This window comes from Bos indicus, chromosome 7 (genome assembly GCF_029378745.1).
Source record: "Bos indicus isolate NIAB-ARS_2022 breed Sahiwal x Tharparkar chromosome 7, NIAB-ARS_B.indTharparkar_mat_pri_1.0, whole genome shotgun sequence".
In the NCBI taxonomy this organism is placed as follows: domain Eukaryota; kingdom Metazoa; phylum Chordata; class Mammalia; order Artiodactyla; family Bovidae; genus Bos; species Bos indicus.
This window is the reverse complement of record NC_091766.1, coordinates 44,553,680-44,576,669: the sequence shown is the minus strand read 5'-3', so window position 1 is coordinate 44,576,669 and position 22,990 is coordinate 44,553,680. Positions and strand designations below refer to the sequence as shown.

The following is a 22,990-nucleotide window of genomic DNA, read 5'->3' as shown; positions in this document are numbered from 1 at the left end:
GTCCATTAAGCAACTCATCATGCGAGACAGCACTAAGGTAGACCCAGTATTGTCTCCCAAGGACGTGAGTTCATTTCTGGTTGACCAGGGACAAGACACGAGGTTTTCCGGAAGTGTATTCCGGAAGTGAAGCTTACTGTGTTGACTGAGAAGGTAAACCATCCTACCTGTGTGGGAAGATGGGAAGATGCTGTTGAAAGTAGAATGGCATGAAAGACACAATTACAGTAGGAACGTTTCCCAGATACCTACTGGGCACCTTCTCTGCTTCACAGAGGAGGAAACTAGGGGTTGGAAACTACAGAGAGATTAAATTACTTGCCCAGGACCCTTAGCCCTACAATTAGTAACAGCAAAATAGATCTTGACACCAAAGCCTGGACTCTTGATGGCTTTTCCGCCCCTTCACTCTGGACCCTTGCATTGTGGCTGCTGGAGAATCCAGGTGTGATCAGCCGGCAGGTTGGTTTTGATCTGCTATGGGGGCACACTGCGGGAGTGGGGAGTGTCGCAGACAGGGAACAGGAAACCTGCCTGGCCCACCCCTGCCCCAGGTGCTGAGCTCAGGTCAGAAGCAGCAGGCGTCCAATGAAGGACTTACAGCGCAGATGTAAGGCAGCCCCTGCCCTTGGCAGGACTGATTTGGTGACCTGCACAGCTTGGTCGTCCAGCTCTAGGTGGGCTCAGCAGACCACTGTGCAGACACCAATGCTGCTCAGGGTCCCAGGGTCAGGAGGGCTGGGCTGCTGGGGAAAACTCACAGAGGCAGTGCACTTGGGGGCTTCCAAGCAGAAGGACTGGGAAGGAGAGAAGGCACTGTCTGTGCTCAGTACAGAAGCAGCACTACCTTGCTGGGTCATCTCATTAGGAAGTTGTGAGAGAGCAGTAACAGGTTCATCTGTAGGATTTGTTCCTTTTTGTCATTCATCCCCAGCATGAGTCAAAAGCATGAAAGATGTCCCCTAGTAACCTGGGTAGAATTAAGTGTGGTCACCCAGCTGTGCTGCAGGTGGTGAAGTTTGGTCTCCTCTTGGCCTGGAGAGGGCCTGTGGCTTATTTGAGCCAAGGCAGTGCCTGGGACACAAAGGGAGTGATGTTCTATGTCAGTTCCTCCTGCTAGCTTCTCCTCAGTCAGAGTGAGGACAGCAACGGGAGGATGATGAAGTGGGGAGGGGAGGCCTTGGCCAGCGCCCTGCCTCTCAGAAGGCTCAGAATTCTCCAGGTAACCGGCAGGCGCGCCAAGTATGTAGCTGATGGGCCCAGGAGACAGAGAAATCATTCATGGGAAACCACTCAGACGAATAGAAACTGGGTGAGGCTGTTCCACCCAAGGCACAGTGCAGACCCAAACTGGAGACACCTCTGTCATAGGTCAAGACATGAACTCTGAGCTAGAGAGGCCTGAGTTCAAATCCTAGTGCTGGTACTTCCTTGACATACATCCTAGGTGGGTAAACTCACCTGTAAAATGGGAATAACAATATACCTCCTGCCTTATAGGCCTGATGAGATAGGATATGTGTCAAATGCTTGGGAAATACCTGGAAAGATGTAATTCAAAGTCCAGGATGGGACAGATATAGGGGAGATTTTGTTTTGTCTCAAACCATATTTTAACCATAGTTGGTGCACACAGATGGTTTGTGCTCACAGAGCTTGCAACCCATTATACAGATGGGAAAATCAAATCCAGAGGAAGTTGCCAGGCCAGGAATAAAATATAGACTTCTCCCTGGAGCTGCTCCATTCCCTGGTGGCAGGGACTGGACCACACATACCGGCTGAGCTTCTGGATGCCTTCTGGGGCTTCTCCATCCAGAACTCTGCCTTGACCTGGTTTGCTAAAGGGAACACTTCTAAGCAACTATTTCCTTTCTTTCTCAAATTATTAGTATAACTTCCCCATAGACCAGGCCTCCCAGAGATGAGACCCAAACACTGACATGATTTATAACTTCATGCAAACCTCCTGCATTGCTTCCATAAGAAGGAGGAAAAACTTCAGACAAATGATTAATCCATTAAATTAAAAACACCCTCGACCTCCCCACAGTTCAGACAAGTAACAATTCATTCCCAAAACACAATAGTAATCTCCCAAATCTGTTGATTACTGCAGCTTGGTACTTTTGTGAATGTGCCTCTTACTTAAGACATATTTATGCTGCCTTTCGCCTTGGAAATGATCAATGTTTCCCAAAGAAAATGTGCCGTTGCGTTATGTATTCAAATGTTTTCACAGGAAGGTTTTGCAAATTTAAAAGGAAATGAATGTGTTTACCCAGGACAACATTAATTTCAAATGATTTTGGTGTGTGAATTAACACAAAGGAAGAGAGGAGATCAGGGCCAAAAGAAAGCAATTGGGCTTTGCCTTGTTCCTGGCAGAGAGCTGCATCTCCACCCAGCCCTACCCTGGAGAGGTAGGGTCTCTCACAAAGAATATGCAGGACTTTTCTCTGATCGGAACCTACCCAAACGGGGACCTCATGTACCAAGGTCTTGGATGCCTCCCTGCTCAGGGTTCTTCTCAGGCCCTCCCTCTCCTGGCAGGAGGCTGGATCCATGGCTCTGGCTACAGTGCTCGCTCAGACCTGGTCCATACCACCTCAGCCTTAGCGATGCCCCCTCACACTTGAGGAACACAGTTGGGTCTGGTAAGCAGTGACCAGGCGCCCACCCAAATGATGAGATGGTTTTATTTTTTCCCTCTAACATCCTAGTACCAGTTATCAACTCTGCAAAGGTCAAGGCTTCCATTCACAAGCCACCCTACCCTCCACTCCACCATGCAGGGCGTGGGGCTGGGAAGACCCAGGAGGCCGCTGGCACTGATCTAGCCCAGGGGCCTGGGTTAGTCTGCAGGGCCCCTTCCCATTGCTGCTGGCTGAGCTGTGCTACTTTGGCCTCTGCCATGCCAGTCTCTCAGGAACCATGGGAGTGGAGGCCCATGCCTCCACTCAGAGGGGCAACAGCAGCTTCCATGCCCAGGAGTCCACGCATGCACACACACTGGGACCTGGGCCCCGCCCCACCCCTCCCACATGCTCCTACCCTGTGAACACCTCGCTCCTAGACATGCCTGCCCTGCCCCCCTGACTCCCCTGCCCTGCACTGATTGTTCCCTTGGCAAAGAATCTCCCTTCCCACCCTCACCCCCCCTCCACCCTGCCTTGCCACCAACACCACGTCATCCTCAGGATCGTCATTCATTCAACAAGCATTTACTGAGTTTCTTTCCGTAACACTCACCAGGCTAAGCACTGAAAACACAGCAGTGGAGACATCAAAATCCCCATCCTGTGGAGCAAGTCAAAGGGTGGAAGATACTAAGGGGGAAAATGTTTTAAACAGGAGGGGATAAGGAGACTCCAATAAAAGCTGGAAACTTTAGGTAGGACGGCAGGTCAAGGCCTTACTGAAAAGATGACATCGTGTCCATGTGGTGGGAAAGTCACAGATGCCTCCAAACGGTCTTTAAGGAGGAGGAGTGGCCATTCGCTGAGCGGTGGGTGAAGGAGCAGGCTTGGGGAAGGAAGATGAGGAGCTGGTGGTGACATGATAAAGACAAGGTGTCATGTAGCCCGTGTGGTATCTAAGTCTGGAGTTGAAGGGAGAGTTTTGACTGGAGGAAGAAATGCCATATGCCTCACAGGGTAGGTGGTGTTTAAAGTCAATGGACCAAGGTAGACGCTGAAGGAGGACAGATAAGGAAAGGAGCATGGAGCAAGGGAGCATGATGACACTGGGAGCCTTGGGGCGAGTGGGGATGGGGGGTGCGGTGATGAGAAAGAGCAGCCAGGAAGGCACAGACAAAGCCACAGAGATAGAAAACCAGGAGTGTGGTATCCGGGACGGGGTGATCAGCTATGCTGAATTCAACCAGAGGTAGGTCAGGGAAGATGAGGACAAGGAACTGGCCATTGGATTAGGTCAGTGGAGGTGGGCGTCACTGAGGCCCAGAGCAGAGATGTTTCCATGGTGTTGAGGGGATGGGTCTGCTGGAGCTGGCTCTAGGGGGAAGAGAAGTGAGAGCCACCAAGTGCGGATAACTCTACAGGGTATTTCTAAGAAGAAAAACAAGGCACAGTTGGGGAGAGAAGCAGGGGTAAAGATGTTTGGGTTTTTTTCCCCCAAGATGGAAATTAAAAGCATTTGTGGACTGATAGGAAAGATCCAGTTGAAATGGGGAACTGATACAGGAGGGAAAGAAAGGTGCTGGAATAATGTCCTGGGTGAAATGTGAGGGGATGGAATCTAGGAATGAGGCTCTTGGGACAGAAAACTCAAAACCGGCATTTTTCTGGAGAAGGGAAAGAGAGGGTCTGCCCCACCTCCAAGCCTATGGGGTAGGGGACAAAGGGGCGAGGGAGCCGCATCCACCTAAGGGGCTGCAGGAGGAGTGTCACCAGGCTTCCATCTGAGCGAGAAGCTGAAGGGACACTCACAGAACAGTCTGAGGAGAGAGGATATTTTGCTGATGGTGGAACATGAGTTCTAGAAGGTACAATAGCAGGTTTGGGGATAAGGGATGCCCCAGAGACCTCAGCTCTTGTGAAGATGGACAGGATCCCAAACCAAGGGCGTGAGCAGAAATGTCCTGGTGGTCCTGAGTTGGAGATGAGACTGGGGATGGAGCCACTGGGAGGCGGAGCACTTGAGGATTGAGGCCCATCTTTAGTCTGACAGACAGACAGGTCTGAAGAGGAGTGGTTGTAGACCCCAGGATGGCTTCAGCAACTGGAGCCCTCCAGTCTGGCCAAGGGTGCCCCTCTCGGCACCCGTGAGCCGTCTTCTAACCCCTGCCACTGGAGGCCCAGTGTCTTTGCCCAGCAAATAGACCCTTGTTTTTGAGAGGATGATTCCACACCTTCAACTTTCAGTCAGGGTTTGTTTTGTTCTACAACGCTCCCACCTTTTTCAGTTCAGTCCATCTGTGAAAGCTTCCCCATCGGGGCTGACCCAGCATCTCACCTACAACCTGACAAGTAAAAACCAGTCCCCTAGCCCTCTGGAATCAAAATACCGTGGGGTGGGCCCAGCATTGTTGTAACAAGCACCCCACCCCACCCTCCCACCAGGGGATGCAAGTACATGCTCAGGTTGACCACTTCATGGGTCCACAGAGTCCCATCAGACCTCAGGGCAGTGGCAAAGGCCAGTCTTCAAGGCCAGTGCTGGCCACCGGGTACCTCACTGAGGAGGGCAGTCCACAAACCCACAGCCCACAGGACAAACCTGCTGTCAATAGAGGGGGAGGCACCATGCAGAAGGGAGGTTGGTGTTTCCTTTGTGAGGTGGACAGAGTGTATCTGAGTGCTCTATTCTGATAAGTCTTCCCAGACCCTGTCCCCATTCGCCTTCCTGCCATGCCCATCACACTAGCAATTATGTTATTCACCTTCCTCCCGACAGAAAGCTTCATGAGGCCAGAGACTGGGCCAGTCTTTTTCACTGCTCTGTGTGTAATACCTGACACTTGGTGGTTATTCAGTCACTTAATTCTGTATGATTCTTTGTGACCCCGTGGACAGCATGCCAGGCTTCCCTGTCCTTGACTTTCCTGGAGTTTGCTCAAACTCATGTCCACTGAGTCGGTGATGCCATCCAACCATCTCATCCTCTGTCACCCGCTTCTCCCTCTGCCCTCAATCTTCCCCAGCATCAGTGTCTTTTCCAATGAGCCAGCTCTTCACATCAGGTGGCCAAAGTATTGGAGCTTCAGCTTCAGAATCAGTCCTTTCAATGAATGTGCAGGGTTGATTTCCTTTAGGATTGACTGATTTGATCTCCATGTGTTCCAAGGGATAAGAGTTAATAAATGGCTGCACAATATTGAGTTGACAGGACTTTGTAAAATCAACCAAGACCATTAATGTGGTGCTAGACTCAAAGATGGGAATTCCCTCAGCCCTCCTCACCACCACCACCGCCCCTGCCATCTCTCCCTTTCCCTCTTCCTCTCCCCCTCCCCCATTAGCTATTGTAATTCTTGAAATACTTCGTGATACCTGGTATGAAAAAAATGCCACACCATGACATGTTTTTCAAAATTTCTTCCACTATTCTTGCACATTCTTTCTTCTAGCTAAATTTGAGAATTGTTTTGTCAAGACCCCACCAATCGATTTTAACTGGAATTAGATTAAACGTTTGGCATAATTTGTGTCCTAACAACAGTAAGCCTTCCTACCCAAGACCATGTCTCTCTAGTTTTTCAAGTCTTTTTTCAATGTCTTCAGGGAGATGTTATAATTTCCTTCTTTTCAGTCTGCTGTGTTTTCTGTCTCATCACTGCTAGTACATAAGTTTCTCTGTTTGGGTGCTGGCCCCTTTACAATACTCACTTTTAACCCAGAGGGATGGTATGGGGAGGGAGGTGGGAGGGGGGTTCAGGATGGGGAACACGTGTACATCTGTGGCGGATGCATGTTGATGTATGGCAAAACCAATACAATATTGTAAAGTAAAAAAAATAATAATAAAATTATTTTTTAAAAGAAAAAAAATAAATAAAACCTTTCATTTTTGGTTCATTATCTGGACCATATCCAAACAAAGAATCATTTTTCTCCATCTCTTTAATATTTGTTCCTTCCCATTTCTTGCCTTCTGTTGACAATAACACCCACCAAATGTTGGCAGTCTGGTATTACCTCCTTTCCTCTTTTGTTTTTTCCCCACTTCATATTTTACCATTCTGAAAAGAATGGTGCCATTCTTTCATTTTATAGAGATATTCTTCATTGTTGGAAGAAAATGTTATTCTGTTCATATTTTATTGAGGTTTTTTTCCCCGCAAGAAATGGATTTTGAGTTTTTTTTCAAATGCCTTTTAGTGTCTAGCAAGATTATCAAATGGTGTTTCTTTTTTGACTGCCTTTGACTTGGATATGATTAATTACAGAGTTCCTAATAGTCATTGAAGCACATTATATTTGGTCCCAGCATGTTCTTTTAATTCCATGCTAGATTTGATTTGCTAATATTTTTATGTGTGTATTTGGTTTTTTGTGTTTTTAATTGAATTTTTATTTTGGTTTTGGAGTATAATTGATTTACAGTGCTGTATTAGTTTCAGGTGTCCAGCTAAGTGATTTACTTAGACATATACTCATTCTTTTTCAGATTCTTTCCCCCTATAGGTTATTACAGAATATTCAGTAAAGTTCCATGTCCTATACAGTAAGTCCCTGTTGATTATCTGTTTTATACATGGTATGGTATGCATGCTAAGTCACTAAAATGGTGTCCAACTCTTTGCAACCCTACGGACCATAGCCAGCCAGCCTCCTCTGTCCAAGGGATTCTCCAGGCAAGAATACTGGAGTGGGTTGCCACGCCCTCCTCCGGGGGATTTTTCCCACCCAGGAACTGAACCCTTGCTTCTTTTATCCCCAGCATGGGCAGGCAGGTTCCTTATAACTAGTGCCACCTGGAAAAGTGAAAGTGTTAGTCACTTAGTTGTGTCCAGCTCTTTGCAAATCCATGGACTGTAGCCCACCAGGCTCTTCTGTCCATGGGATTCTCCAGGCAAGAATACTGGAGTGGGTTGCCATTCCCTTCTCCAGGGGATCTTGCCGACCCAGGGATCAAACCCAGGTCTCCTGCATTACAAACAGATTCTTTATGGTCAGAGCCACTGGGAAGCCCATTTTATTTATGTGCTCAGTCGCTCAGTTGTGACTGACTCTTTGCGACACCATGAACTATAGCCCACCAGGCTCCTCTGTCCATGGAATTTTCTAGGCAAGAATACTGGAGTGGATTGCCATATGTGTGTGTTAATCCAAAACTCCTAATTTATTCCTCTCCTTCACATTCCCCCCCTGGCAAGCATAAGTCTGCTTTTGAAGTCTGTGAGTGCCAATAAGTTCATTTGTATCATTTTTCCCGCATATAAGTGATATCATATGACATTTCTCTTTGACTACTTCTCCTATCTCTAGGTCCATCAATATCTTTTATTTTTACCTTGTATGGGAATATAGTTAATTAATAGTGTTAGGTTTGTTAGTTTCAGGTTTACAGCAAAGTGATTCAGTTATATGTGTATCTATTCTTTTTCAAAAAATTTTCCCATTTAGGTTATTACAGAATATTGAGCAGAATTCCATGTGTTATATAGTAGGTCATTTTTTAGTAGGTCCTATTTTAAATATAATAGGGTATATAGGTCTATCTCAAACTCTCAACTTATTCGTCCCCACAACCTTTCCATTTTGTTAACCATATGTTTATTTTCTAAGTCTGTGAGTCTGTTTCTATTTTGCAAATAAGTTCATTTGTATCATTTTTATAGATTCTGAATATCAGTGGTATCATATGATATTTACCTTTCTCTTTCTGACTTACTTCACTAAGTAAGATAATCTCTGTGTCCATCCATGTTGCAGCAAATGACATTATTTCATTCTTTATAATGGCTTATAAATTATACCACATATTCTTCATCTGTCAATAGACATTTAAGTTGCTTCCATGTCTTGGCTATTGTAAACAGCACTGCAATGAACTTTGGGGTGAATGTATCCCTTTGAATCATGGTTTTCTCCAGATATACGCCCAGGAGTGGGACTGCTGGATCTGATGGCAAATCTTTAGGGATGTTTTCAGCTATTATCTCTTCAAATACTTTCTCAGGTTCACTGTCTCTCTCTTCTCCTTCTGGTACCCTGTAATGTGAATGTTGGTGCATTTCGTTTTTTCTCTCTGGCATCAGCTGTGCCAAGTGTCTTTCTTAGGGCATTTAATGTTGCCCCAGAGGTCTCTTAGACTGTCCTCATTTCTTTTCTCTCTTTTTTCTTTACTCTTTTCCATGACAGTGATTTCCACCATTTTGTCTTTCAGCTCACTTATCCATTTTTCTGCCTCATTTACTCTGCTATTGATCTCTTCTAGTGTATTTTTCTTTCCAGTTATTGTATTTTTCATCTCTTTGTGTTTGTTCTTTACTTCCTCTAGGTCTTTGTTAAACATTTCTTGTGTCATCTTAGTCTGTGCCTCCATTCTGTTTCTGAGATCTTGGATCATCTTTACTATCATCACTCTGAATTCTTTTCTAGGTAGATTGCCTATCTGCATTTCACTTAATTGTTCTTCATGGTTTTTATCTTGTTCTTTTGTCTGGAACAAATTTCTCTGCTGTCTCATTTTACCTTTTTGTGTCTGTAGTCTCCTTTCCACAGGTTGCAGGATCTTTTGCTTCTGATGCCTGCCCTCTGGTGGGTCAGGTTGGCCCGGGGGCTGCGCAGGCTTCCTGGCGAGGGGGCTGGTGCTGCCTAGTAGTGGATGGTGCTGTGTCTCGTCTCTAGTGGGCAGGGTCATGTCAAGGCATGTGTTTAGAGGTGACTGTAAGCTCAGTGCAACTTTAGGCAGCCTGTCTGATGATGGGTGGTGCTGTGTTCCCACTCTGCTGGTTGTTCGGCTTGAGGTGTCCCAGCAATGGAGCCTGCAGGCTGTTGGGTTGGCCAGGTCTCATTGCCAAAATGGTGACCTCCAGGAGAGCTCACACTGATCAGTATTGTCTGGACCCTCCGCCATCAGTATCCTTGCCCCCACAGAGAGCCACAGCAACCCCTGCCTCCCCATGAGACCCTCCAATACATGGAGGTATGTCTAGCCCAGCTCCTATGGAGTCACTGCTTTGTGCTGGGTCCTAGTGCATGTGAAATCTTGTGTGCACCCTCCAAGAGTACAGTCTCTGTTTTTCCCAGTCCCGTGGAGTTTTTCCCAGTCCTACACTGTTTTTCCCAGTCCTACACTCAATTCCTACTAGCCTTCAAAGCCCAGTGCTCCGGGGGATCCTCATCCCAGAGCTAGACCCTCAGGCTGGGAAGCCTGACTGGGGCTCAGAGCTCTCACTCGTGCAGCACAGCCTCTGTGATACAATTATTTTCTAGTTTGTGGGTCACCCACCTGGCAGGTATGGGATTTGATGATATCACAAAAGCTCCCCTTCTAGCAGCTCCTTATGGCTTCTTCTTTGTCTTTGGATGTAAAATATCTTTTTTGGTAGGTCCCAGTCTTTTTTTTTTTTTTCCCCCCAACGGTAGTTCAGCAATTAGTTGTGATTTTGGTGTTTTTGTGAGAGGAGGTGTGTGCAAGTCCTTCTATTCCACCACCTTGTCTGGAATCCTGATTTGCTAATATTTTACTTGGAATTTGGGTAAATCTAGTGCTGAGTGAGTTAGGTCTGTAGTGATCTATATTGTATTCTCTTTGGCAGGTTTCCATGTCCAGGTTATACCAGCTCCAGGATAAAATTTGGTACATCTTCTCTGTGGTATGCTCTAGGAATTAGCCATTCCTAAAAGGAACTTCCTTATGAAATTAGTCAGGGTGCTTCCCTATGAAACTAATCAGTAGTGCTTTTTTAAAAACAGCTTTATAGAGGTACAATTTATATATAGATGTTTAATATATACAAATTCATGACTTTGGACATGTACACGCATATGATACTACCACCACAATCAAGGTAACAGACATACCCATCACCTCCACAAGTTTCCTAGAGTCCCTTTGTGTTTCTTGTTTGTTTGTTTTGTGGTGAGAACACATAACATGAGATATACCCTCTTAATGGATGTTTAAGTGCACAATATAACATGCTGATTATAGGCCCTTATTGTATAACAGATCTCTACAATCTATTCATTGAATAACTGGAAAAAAGTGTTTTTAATAAATATTTTCTTCTTGATTCCATGTCAATACTTTAAAGTTTCCTTTTAAGTGATTCATCTCATTGAGATTTTGATGTTTATTACCTATAATTGAACATAGTATTTCCATACTTTTAAACCTACTCTGTGTTCTTTCTTTCTTTATTTATTTAGTAACCAGCCTTGCCAGAAATTTGGCTATTTTATTGATTTTCATGAAAAGCCAGGTTTCAGATTTATCAGTTCCTCTCTTTTTTGGCAAGTTTATTCATTCCTTTCTAATTCTATTTATGTTGATTTTTCCTTGTGGTTGCTTGGCAGGCTTATATAAATAAATAGTGATCTAGCAGGAACCAAGGTTATTCACTCCCAGGTCCTGGCCTCCCACATTCTAGAATCCAGGGTACTCTACCTCCTTATCCAACTCCCCACCAGTCCGGTGCTCCTAGAGCCCCCAACCCTATCTCTGAGCCTCTTGAGCAAAACCCTACTAACTTTTCCACTTGAACCCCATTCCTCCCTTTACAAAATTCAGGTTATAAGAAGGTTTCCTAGATAAATTACTGTTTCTTTGCTCTTTGAACCAAGGGGAGTCAGAGAAGGGAGATCCATTTCTGTGTTCTTTTTTTTTTTTAATTTTACAATATTGTATTAGTTTTGCCAAATGTCGAAATGAATCCACCACAGGTATACCTGTGTTCCCCATCCTGAACCCTCCTCCCTCCTCCCTCCCCATACCCTCCCTCTGGGTCGTCCCAGTGCACCAGCCCCAAGCATCCAGTATCGTGCATCAAACCTGGACTGGCGACTCGTTTCATACATGATATTATACATGTTTCAATGTCATTCTCCCAAATCTCCCCACCCTCTCCCTCTCCCACAGAGTCCATAAGACTGATCTATACATCAGTGTCTCTTTTGATGTCTCGTACACAGGGTTATTGTTACCATCTTTCTAAATTCCATATATATGCGTTAGTATACTATATTGGTGTTTTTCTTTCTGGCTTACTTCACTCTGTATAATAGGTTCCAGTTTCATCCATCTCATTAGAACTGATTCAAATGTATTCTTTTTAATGGCTGAGTAATACTCCATTGTGTATATGTACCACAGCTTTCTTATCCATTTTTCGGCTGATGGACATCTAGGTTGCTTCCATGTCCTGGCTATTATCAACAGTGCTGCGATGAACATTGGGGTACATGTGTCACTTTCCCTTCTGGTTTCCTCAGTGTGTATGCCCAGCAGTGGGATTGCTGGATCATAAGGCAGTTCTATTTCCAGTTTTTTAAGGAATCTCCACACTGTTCTCCATAGTGGCTGTACTAGTTTGCATTCCCACCAACAGTGTAAGAGAGTTCCCTTTTCTCCACACCCTCTCCAGCATTTATTGCTTGTAGACTTTTGGATCTCAGCCATTCTGACTGGCGTGAAATGGTACCTCATAGTGGTTTTGATTTGCATTTCCCTGATAATGAGTGATGTTGAGCATCTTTTCATGTGTTTGTTAGCCATCTGTATGTCTTCTTTGGAGAAATGTCTGTTTAGTTCTTTGGCCCTGTGTTCTCAGCAGCCCTCCAGGTACACGTTAGCTAGAGCCCCATTTACGTCCTCCATCCCCAGTGGCCTGACCTGTGACAAGGACCTTCTCCCACCTCCTGGGACTCTTCCCTTAGAACTGCAGACAAAGAGAAACCATGAAAATGACTCAGACTTTATTGTTGTTTGGTCTCTGTGGTTAGCACCTCCCAGCTGATATTATGCAGATGGCTCTGGTCACTCTGAAGGTGGGTTTGTGCCCTTTGCTAGCTATCCATTTGGCTTTATCCTCGGCCTTTTACTTTGCCCCAACAGTCAACCAGAGGAAAGACTTGAAACTCAAACTAAGTTGATCAGATTATTACCAGCTTCCTGAAGAGCTACAGCATCCATTTCTCACAATGAGGGGATAGAATGTTTCTTTTGTCCTCAGCCCATCCAAGCACAGATCACTAGAAATTTTCAGGTTCTAGGATCAGCTTTATCACTTCCTTCTATATGCACGTCAATTTGTTCTACCTCTAGTCCTAGAGGAAATCTCTCTCCTAACATACTGGATCACTTTCTTTTATCAGACAATGTGCTCAATCACTTCAGTCTTGTCCGACTCTTGGTGACCCCATGGGCTGTAGCCTACCAGGCTGCTTTGTCCATGGAATTCTCCAGGCAAGAATACTGGAGTGGCTTGCCTTTAGGAGTGTCCAAAGAACTCTGGAAAAATGTTGTTGCTCACTTTAGGAGGAATCCTCCCATCTTTCCAAAAGACATATGATGTGGTTTTTATTGTTGCTTAGTTTCATATCCATGCCATTACATGAGTCCTCACAAAGTCTTTTTGGAAGTATATAGAGTAAAATATATGAATAAGTAAGATCCAACAATTCCACTGAAAATGGTAATTATTTTATTTCCTGGGCCTAGAGCTCAGGGTAGGAGGGAAGACCCTCAGACAACCCTTACTTCTTCCTGCCCTATAGACAGCCCATGTCGGAAAGGCCAGGGGGGGAGAGTGCTGATGTCCTGCCCAGCCCTGCTCATCTGATGAGTAGGCCTGGTCATATCCCCAGTCCCAAACTTGACTGCCAGGGCCCACAGCTGAGTCAAGAACAAACAAGGGGGGATATGCCTTGTACCCATGTTCCAGGGGATGAGAAGTGGAGAAATAAAATGACCCACTGGAAAATCAATGGGCTTCCCTAGAGCAGTGATGTAATTAGTAGCCCTGCCAGTCAATGCCCATAAGTGCTTTGTGAAGCACTTCCTGCAAGAAATTAAGTCCCTGTCCAATGGCTTTCCCATAACAGAAATAATATATCTGAATTTTATTCATTCAGAAATAAATTTTGGCGGTTGTTGCTCTTTATGTGTAGCAGCTGAACAGCCTTAAATATTTGGATGCCTTTCTGATCATATTTAGAATAATGATGAGCGCCATGAATTACAGAGTACAAAGCCTGACATGTTTATTGCCTACAATCCATTTTATAGCCCTTTCTTTTAGAGCCTGAGTTGCTGCAGAGTGTTTGCAAACTAGTTACAAAGAGAACTCCAGAGTTGCCTCCCGGTTCAGCCCTCTGGGCAGAGTCTTAGTGTGGGACCACAGGCCCGAGGCAGGTGAAGACCTGTTCTCACCAGCACTAACTCTCGCCCACAGTGCCACCCGTTATCCGCGTCTATCCAGAGACCCAGGCACAGGAGCCGGGGGTGGCAGCAAGCCTGAGATGTCACGCAGAGGGCATTCCTATGCCCAGAATCACTTGGCTAAAAAATGGCATGGATGTCTCAACCCAGATGTCAAAACAGCTCTCCCTTTTAGGTAAGAGCCCCCCTTGATGTCTTTGTGCCATTAATGCCATCAAGTTCAAGCTGACACTCTCTCTAGGAATGGGAATAAGAGGAGTGATTTGTTTCTAAGTCAGACACGGGGAGCAACAAATGTCTCTCCCGCTTTTCCTGCTCTGTGGTCTCACACAGATCTCTCTGAGCACAATGAGGAGATGCTGTCAGCTAGGTCCCAGGTCACCTGCAGTTCAGCTCCGCTGTTCCAGCCCTTCCTGGGTATATATCAGGGTACTGACAGCCCTTAGCCCTGCCGAGGGGCTGTACTTTTAACCTCAATACTCTCAATAGGAGAGAGAAAGGCAGGGGGAGGTCCCAGCTGAGCAGGCCACCCTGCGCTCTGTTCTTTCTGCAGCCAATGGGAGCGAGCTCCACATCGGCAGTGTTCGGTATGAAGACACGGGGGCATATACCTGCATTGCCAAAAATGAAGTGGGTGTGGATGAAGATATTTCCTCCCTCTTCATTGAAGACTCAGCTAGAAAGACCCGTGAGTCCACTTTTGCCTTTGAGCTCCTTACTGAGCTGGTTGGGAGACACTGGGTTGCAGGGGCCATAGCCACCAAGCATGAACCCCTGGTAAACGTTATGTCCTTCCATGTATCCTGGGACAGAGGATGGTCAGAGGTGAGAAAACTTTGCCTGTAAACCTAGACAACTCTGCAAACACAGGCAGGGAAAGTCTCTGGACAGCAGACAGAGCCCAAGGCCACAAGGAAGGCCTCATAGCCTATCCCCAGTTCTGCCTCCTGCTTGCTCTGTCCTTCATCCACAAAATTGCCCCTACTAATTACCCACCAGCAGCTGCTGCCCTCCCATAGCCCAGGAACTGGCCTGCACACTCACCCACGCATGCTTTTACGCCAGGGATTGTTGCCTACTTGGGGTGCTAAGCAGGCTCTTCCTCATAGCCACTGCTCCCCAGTAGGCTCTACAGGAGTAATTTCATGGACATGGGTGTTAGATATGGTCTCTTTCCCGTGATCAAAGACCCTTAGCTGAGTCTTTATCATCAAGGGAGAAAATCAAAAAAAATATTGCAGATGATCTTCCTAAGGAAAATTCTAGCAGAAAACCAGCATGCTCCTGGAAGTAGTCCAGGAGGTCTGGGGGATGTTGCTTGCTGTTTATCATCCACAGAAGAGAGAATCCCATTAGCTTCTGTGATCCTGGGACCTGATTCATTGGAAACCAAAAGGGTCCTGAGCCCTGGAAGCATTTGTCTCTGCCCAGCATCCCCCCTCAGTGTTGTGGGGGGTGATGAGTGGTACAGAGTCCATACATGATGAACTAGATACTAGTGTGTTCTTGAACTGAATCACTACAATGTTCTGACGTTGCTTTTTCTTTTGTTTTCTTCCCCCAATCACGTACCTGCTTTCTTCATTTCTCTGATGCTGCAGTTGCGAACATTCTATGGCGAGAAGAAGGTACCAAGCTTATTTGTTCTGTATTGTGCCTGTAATCACATGTGTTCATGGCTCCATAACATGCCATCTTTCCATGCACCACCAATAGTTCTTTTAAACATCAAGCAATCCCTACAAGTGGGGTCCACAGGCCAGATCAGAGGGGAAGTCCACATCAAACTCGAGTGGCACACTTGAGTTTAAACTTGGTTTAAACCTACTAGCGTCTTTAATAGGCTTCCCAGGTGGCACAGTGGTAAAGAATTCACCTGCCAGTGCAGGAGACATAAGAGACGTGGATTCAAGTCCTGGGTTGGGAAGATCCCCTGGAGTAGAAAATGGCAACCCACTCCAGTATTCTTGCCTGGAGAAATCCATGGACAGAGGAGCTTATGGGCTACAGTCCATGGTGTCACAGAGTCAGACGTGACTGAGCATGCACAAGCACAGATGTCTTTAATGGACGTTAGACTATTCGACTTTTTAGAACAAAAGTTTCCATTTAAAGCTATTTTCAAACCTCCACTGAAGCAGACTTCTTGGCAGGGATCCTGGTCAGAACTGAGCCTTAAAATATTTTCTAGTAACTGATTTTGGTGTTGGGGTTTAGTGTTACTTTGAGAAAATGCTAAAGAAAAAAGCTACCATCATGTCTGTAAATATACATTTGCATGTATCTTTCTAAATGAATAGGTTTTTTAAACCTATGTGTATCTACCCAACAATCTTTAGATATTAGGCCAGGCCATACAAAACTGCCATTTGGGGGGAATTGCCTGACAGTCCAGTGGTTAGGACTCCATGCGTCTACTGCTGGGGGCCCAGGTTCAATCCCTGGTCAGGGAACTAAGATCCCACAAGCCACATGGCCAAAGAAAGCAAAAAACAAAATTGCCATTTTTGTATATCAAAAGTGGTCTAATAATATGGCTCAAAAATAGCAAGCACATGTGGGCACTGGGTTAAAGAGCCTGAGTCACTGTGTTGGATGCGTTTGCAATGGACCCCCAACTCTCCCTCTGAACCCCTCCACCAAAGACTCCAAATCACCTGAGGTACCTTGTCCTCTAGCTTGGTGGACAGAGGAGAGGACGAGCACCAGCAGAAGGCACCGTGAGATCCAGGGTTAACCACTAATTCTCCGTTTTTGAAAACCAGCACATTTCCTCATGTTTCTTCTTAAGAACGTCACAGGCTGTTACCTGCCATCTAGCATGCGCATGCATACAAGCACTCAGAGTAATTTCCTGACTGTCAGGCACTAATGCTCACACAGTCTGGGAGCAAAACAAAGGCAGAGCCTGGAAAATGAGGGATTGTTGCCAGTAGGTTTTAGGAATCCTCAGAAGGAAAGTCATAGCAACAGTTGCTAATCAGGGACAGCGGTCCCTTGACACTGCCTCAACCTGGCTTCTAGGCCACCGCGCACACAGAGAGCTTTGGCTCTGTTTCGTTAAAAAGTGCTTCCTAAGGGGTGTTTACAAGTCTCAAAAGTGGAGAACTGCAGAGAGCGCAGGAGCCCCTGCAAAGTGTTAAATGCAGCTCTGGCGGCCCAAAGGCCAAATTAAGAGCCACAGCTGCCTCAGAGCTTAGGGCTGGCTGATATTGGACAACCCAGCAGTGAACAGACTCCATCACACCTGGACAGCTGTCTGCCCACGCCCTTCCCTGCTCATACTCAAGGACCCGAAGTTGGAGAATACAGGAGCAAAAGCAGAGAGGTTGGCAGGGCTCTCCCATCTCTGAATAGGAGCAGTGACATGATGGACTCCCAATAGCAGAGAATGTTCCCCTGTGCCCCTTGGTCAAGCTCACCACAGACAGAACCTTGGGGTCTGACTCGTGAGGCCAGCTCTCTTGTGAAGTCAGTTGCTTGTGGAGCAAGGCCTTGTTGAGCTTCACGTTGCACTGTCCACTGTGGCAAGGCTCAGTGCTCAGCCTGCAGCACAGCTGCAAGCCCCCACGTGGGCTCTACAAAGTCTTCAGTCTCATGTTGGTTCTTCCAGCCACTGATTTTCTAAGAACCTTGGGAGCCTGTTGTGGGGTTTGTGGTTGTTTTGCAGGGACGACCTCCTCTGGCCCCTAAGTTTGAGCAAGAGGAGCTTGCCAAATGACAGTGTATAAAAGAGAAAGTCTTGCTGGGGACAAGATAGATTGGGGTCACAGCAAATGTGTGCTCCCTACCCCGCTCCATACACTTGCCGCTGTGTGGGAGGCACAGGCCCATTTTGTCTGGGTCTTGGGAGAGGCTGCCCAGCACCCAGGATTCCCGCTGGGACCTATGCAGAGTGCGCCCAGGTGTTCCCAGCTTCCAAGAGGCTGGAGTCTAGCTGTTTATAGTGGCAGGAGCCCTCAACTCAGCACAGAACTAGACGCAGGTGAGGCTGTGTTGTGGAGTCAGGGGCCCCTGCCCACACTGGGAGCCACGGGCACTGGTGAAAGTGACCAACAGAGCCACTGAAAGTAGGCAGAACAGGATTCCCATTTGCCTGTTTTATCATTTTCTCACTCACTAAAAACTTACTCCATTAGTCAATTAAGTCAGTACACTGGTTTTATTAGCATGCTAGGAAAGAATTTTTCACATAGGTAATTCTCTTAGAATTCCTAGTAATCTTTTCAATGTGTTACCTTCGAAAGCAATGAAGGGAGAGAGGAAGGGGTGTGGGGGAGGAAGAGGGAGAACTCTAGACCTTACCCATCCCTGTGCCATGCTGACCTTGTATGGAGAGCAGGGCGAGGGGACAGAGCCCAGGTGCAGGTTCCAGGTCTGTTACAAGGGCCTGTGGCCTCAACCAAGCCCCTCTTCATCTTGGGCCTGTTTTTTGTTTTTTGTCTTTAAAATAAGGAGGCTGAACTAGCTGGTCCCCAAGGCCCCTTCTTTGCTGATCTAAGGAAATTTCTCCCCAGATAGCCATGGCCCTGGGCTAGGATGAGGTAGGGGGCAGGCAGCTGGCCTGACCCAGCTGTGGGCTCTGTTACCTGGCATGGGGCTGCCGCAGGGAAACTGGTAAGGCAGAGGTTGGAGCAAACTGTCTTGAAGGAAATGTTCACTGGCACAGAGGCCAGGTTTGGACAAAGAAATACCAACCCCAGCATTCTTAGGCCCCCGTGTTCCAAGTGGCAGCACTGTACATAAATTTGTTTAAAAAAAAAAAAAAACAACTTTGTTTTTTTGGCATCATCTGATCCATTCTGATTTGCCTAGTTGACAAGGACCAAGGGAGACTTTGCCTTTCAGGACGTGTATGCATTCAGTTGCTCAGTCTTGTCTGACTCTTTCTGGCCCCATGGACTGCAGCCTGCCAGGCTCCTAGGCCCATGGAGTTTTCCAGGCAAGAATACTGAAGTAGGTTGCCATGCCCTCCTCCAGGGCATCTTCCCAGCCCAGGGATCCCAACCCAGGTCTCCCGCATTACAGGTGGATTCTTTAATAGCTGAGCCACCAGGGAAGTCCGAGAATACTGGACTGGGTAGACTTTCCCTTCTCCAGGGGATCTTTCTGACCCAGGAATCGAACCAGGGTCTCCTGCATTGCAGGCGGATTCTTTTCCAGCTGAGCTACCAGGGAAGCCCTTAGGAAAGGTCAAATGTATGTCACAGCCAGAGCTGTCCTTTATTTGAAAACTTGTGTTGACGGCCAGCTGTGGATGAGCGGGGACAGGAGTGCATGTCTGGGAAGACAGCCTAGGGGTTGGAGGGCCCTCCGTGTACGTGTTGATTCTCAGCCCTGAGGCACTTGCTCCCCACTCACTGCCTGCTCATCTTGCCTCGCCCCTCCTGGACCAGACCTTGCACTCTGTGCCTACACCCGACGCAGCCAGGCTGCCGGTTTCATCTCTGCCCAAGGCGGCCTGTGAGCCTGCCTGGGGACCAGCTGCTAGGAAGGGCATAACCATGGCTGTGCTTGCTCCTCGCAGGCCTCAGTGTGGGAAACATGTTTTACGTCTTCTCCGATGATGGCATAATCGTCCTGCACCCAGTGGACTGTGAGATCCAGAGGCACCTCAAGCCCACGGAGAAGATCTTCATGAGCTACGTAAGTGTCTGGCACTGGGGACACTCCACATCACACACAGCATCCCAGCAACATCACACAACAGCCTTTCACCATGTGCGCCACCGGGTTTCTTGAATTCCATTTGCTATACATAATGTGGCTCCAGATGCCTTCCTCCAGTGGCCACTTCCATGCACGGAGCCTGAAGGGAGGCCCCAGGAGGACAGATGGGTTCCTGGCCTCCACAAGTTCACAACCAAATGACAGAGACAGTAGCGTGAATGGACAGCTTCCAAACAGGTGCTGCTAGAAGATGTGTAAGGTACATGGCAGCAAGGCCTCTCCATGGGCAAAGTCAGAGAAGGCTCCGGGGGCAGGTGATGCCTGGGCTCAGTTGTGAAGAACAGGTAGGAATTGATGATGAATGTCGAGAGGAAATGTCATGAACGTGGAGCACAGGAGCATAAAACATCAGGTCATGTTCAGGGAACCACAAATATTCCACATGCCTGGAGGACAAATGGATATGAGAAGGGCCTAAGATTGAGGATGACAGTAGGTAAGGGTCAGGGCTGATGAGTCCTAAGGGGAAGACCGAAGGGCTTCAAGCGAAGGATGGCCAGCATTACGGTGCTTTGGAACATGTGCAGGGCCTCACGGAGGGTGAGGATCAGGAGGGCTGCGCTAGAAGCACAGAAGTGGGTGAAGAGGCTGTTGTGATTATCCAGGAGAGGATGGGGACCTGGGTTAAACCAGTGGTGGTGAGAATGGGAAACAGTAGATTTTTGAGCTTTGGAGGCCCTCAGCGGTCCCCAGGGAACAGGGGAGAGAGCATGAAACATGTGAGTGGCCTGAGCATCAGAGCTGCTATGGACAGTTCAGAGGCTGGGTAGAAAATGGCAGTGTGACATGCAGGGGGCAGAGGCAGAAGAGACGACCACAGGCAGCAGGTCCAAAACAACTCTTCCAGCCCCCCAGACCCAGCTGCCAGGAGGCATCCTCGGGGCTGTGCCTCCCACCCCTCGGTTCTGTCCCTTCCACTGGTTTCCCACTTGGCCTTGCATTGGTGGATTCTTACTAGAGGTCTGACCTAGCTAATCCCTGGCTTCTTGAGGGTAGAAGTATGGCATTAATCCAAGAGTCATCTAACAGCCCCCATGAGCCCTCTACTCAAAGACATACAGTGGATACACTGGGCCACAGTGATGGGCTTGGAGCTCACGGAGCAAGTGGGCTTGGCCCAGACGAGTTCCTGAAACAAGTTTGTCGTATTGCTGTGCTGACCGGTGGTGTATTTTACAGTGTTGTGTTTCTTATATTTGCAGCTTGGGAACAGCTCTCTTCCAGACTATTTCATTTGAATTAATCATATTTTAAAGTGTTAACCTCTGATAAGTTTTCCCTCCACGTGATAGCCATGAAACCATCTAGAAAGAGTTGTTGTTGTTGTTTAGTCACTAAGTCGTGTCCAACTCTTTGCAACCCATGGACTGTAGCCTACCAGGCTCCTCTGTCCATAGGATTCCCCAAGCAAGACTGCTGGAATGGGTTGCCCTTTCCTTCTCCAGGGGATCTTCCTGACCCAGGGATCAAACCCATGGCTCCTGCGTAGGCAGCAAATTCTTTACCACTGAGCCACCACCAGCCCCCTAGTAAGAGTGGTCCTAGTTAATTTCTAGCAGTTAGGTTTGAATAATTGCAACCCATCACATTGGCACTAACTTCTCATATATTTGCAATAACCTAACCTGTAGCTTGCAAGGGAAATCTCTCAAATCCTAAGCAGGGCTCAATTTTCCTAAGAAAGTAGAACATACACAGTAAGAGAGGTCCTGTAGGCATTTCAGGCAACTCAACCTCTGTGAGCTATGGAACAGTCCCAAATAACAGTTTGCTCACCTACAAAATGGCCAGAACCTCCCAGGAGAGTTACAATGAGCTGACCCTCTTCCTCAGGTTCTGGGTGAGTAGGCAGTTGGTGCTTCTCATCTCTGGCCTCTCTGCTGGATGAGAGTCCACTTTGCCCAGCAGGATGCTGCAGGGTTAGTAGGTCAGGGCACAGGCTGTAGAGCAGGATCTGCACAAGTGATATCAGAGCCCACCTCCATCACTCAGCAGGCCAAGTGGCTTAAGAAAAGTGTTTAACCCCTCTAAGCCTCTGTCTTTTCTCATAGGTAAATTAAGGTTATTGTGAGGATTAAGGGCTTCCCAGGTGGTGCTAGTGGGAAAGAACCCACCTGCCAATGCAAGAGGGCATAAGAGACGTGGGTTCAATCCCTGGGTCAGGAAGATTCCCTGAAGAAGGGCACGGTGACCCACTCTAGCCTGGAGAATCCCATGGACAGAGGAGCCTGGCTGGCTATGTCCATAGGGTTTCAGAGTCAGACATGACTAAAGCAACTTAGCACACAGGCATGTAAGGATTAAATATGATGACAGAGAGTGAAATGTAAAAGGAGAAAGACCTGCTTCAAAGCTATTGCAGCTGTTTAGGAAAGAAACTGGGCTTAAGCTAGAACATAGAACTCTGAGATTTAGGAGGCAATCTCTGTAGTCCTCAGGGACTAATTCACAGTGAGTTGTGTGGGAGAAGGAAGCGTCCAGAATGGTGTTCCTGCTTTGGACTCGGCTGCCTAGATGCCACTGAGGACTCAGAGGTGGAGCAGGGATGGCGGCAAAGACCAGCTCACATGTGGACGGTTGAGAATGAGCTGACTGTAGGAGAACCCATGGGAGAACTGGGGAGAATGGTTCTGAGCTAAAGACACAGATCTGGGAGCCTCAGCATGTGAGTGCTGATGACAGCCAAGACAGGAGAGAAGATCACCAAGGGTGCGTGTAAGTGACTGGAGTTGGGCATCTGCACAGAACCCTGGGGCTGACACAAAGGTTGAGACAGCATCGCACAAGAGTCATGAGGAAACACGTGAGAATGTATATCACAAAAGACAAGGGAAAAGAAGGTCCTCTTTTCTCTCACTTATTCTTTATTTGTATTACATTATGTTATATATTTCAAGCACCAGTGCTGTGTCAGGCACTTCACTAGGTGCTAAGAATAAAGCAGTGAGCCCAACAAAGAGCTTGCTCTCAAGGAGCTTATGATCTAGTGACAAAGAAAAGACTCAGTGTAGGTAGACAAACAAATGAAGAAGGTCAAGCGGGAAATGAGAAGTGTAGCAAGGTAAAGGAGGGTGGGTGCCTGGGTGCTAAGCTTGTTGAGGCTAGAGAGGGCATCTCCAGAAGGTGACATATGGGATGATGTGTCACCTGAAGGACATGAAATACACCAGGTAGATGTCTGGGGACACCAGTTGATCAGCGCACGGGCCCTGGTGCAGGAGTTTAGCATGAGTACGGAAGATGCGGGCACGTGCGTGCACAGAATGGGTGGGAAAGGGAGAAAAACACTAGAGACAGGTCAGAGGAGTCCCAGGAACCAGAGTGTTCAGGGCCTTGTTGGCTTCAGGAAAGACTTGGACCCTGTTCTGAGCAAGAAAGAGTGTTGTTGTGGTGGAGTGCATTGAGCTGA

At 47.2% G+C, this 22,990-nt stretch overlaps 1 protein-coding gene across 4 annotated transcripts in view; it reads left to right on the top strand.

Annotated features, from left to right (window-relative positions):
- The window catches only part of FSTL4 (follistatin like 4), a 660,210-nt gene that overhangs the window by 611,736 nt on the left and 25,484 nt on the right, over window positions 1–22,990 (top strand). For all 4 annotated transcript variants that reach the window (XM_070793583.1, XM_070793584.1, XM_070793582.1 and 1 more), the window contains 4 exons: window positions 13,865–14,026; window positions 14,405–14,539; window positions 15,453–15,479; window positions 19,379–19,497. In XM_070793583.1, the coding sequence (XP_070649684.1) occupies window positions 13,865–14,026; window positions 14,405–14,539; window positions 15,453–15,479; window positions 19,379–19,497 (443 nt within the window). The remainder of the gene's footprint in view (window positions 1–13,864; window positions 14,027–14,404; window positions 14,540–15,452; window positions 15,480–19,378; window positions 19,498–22,990) is intronic.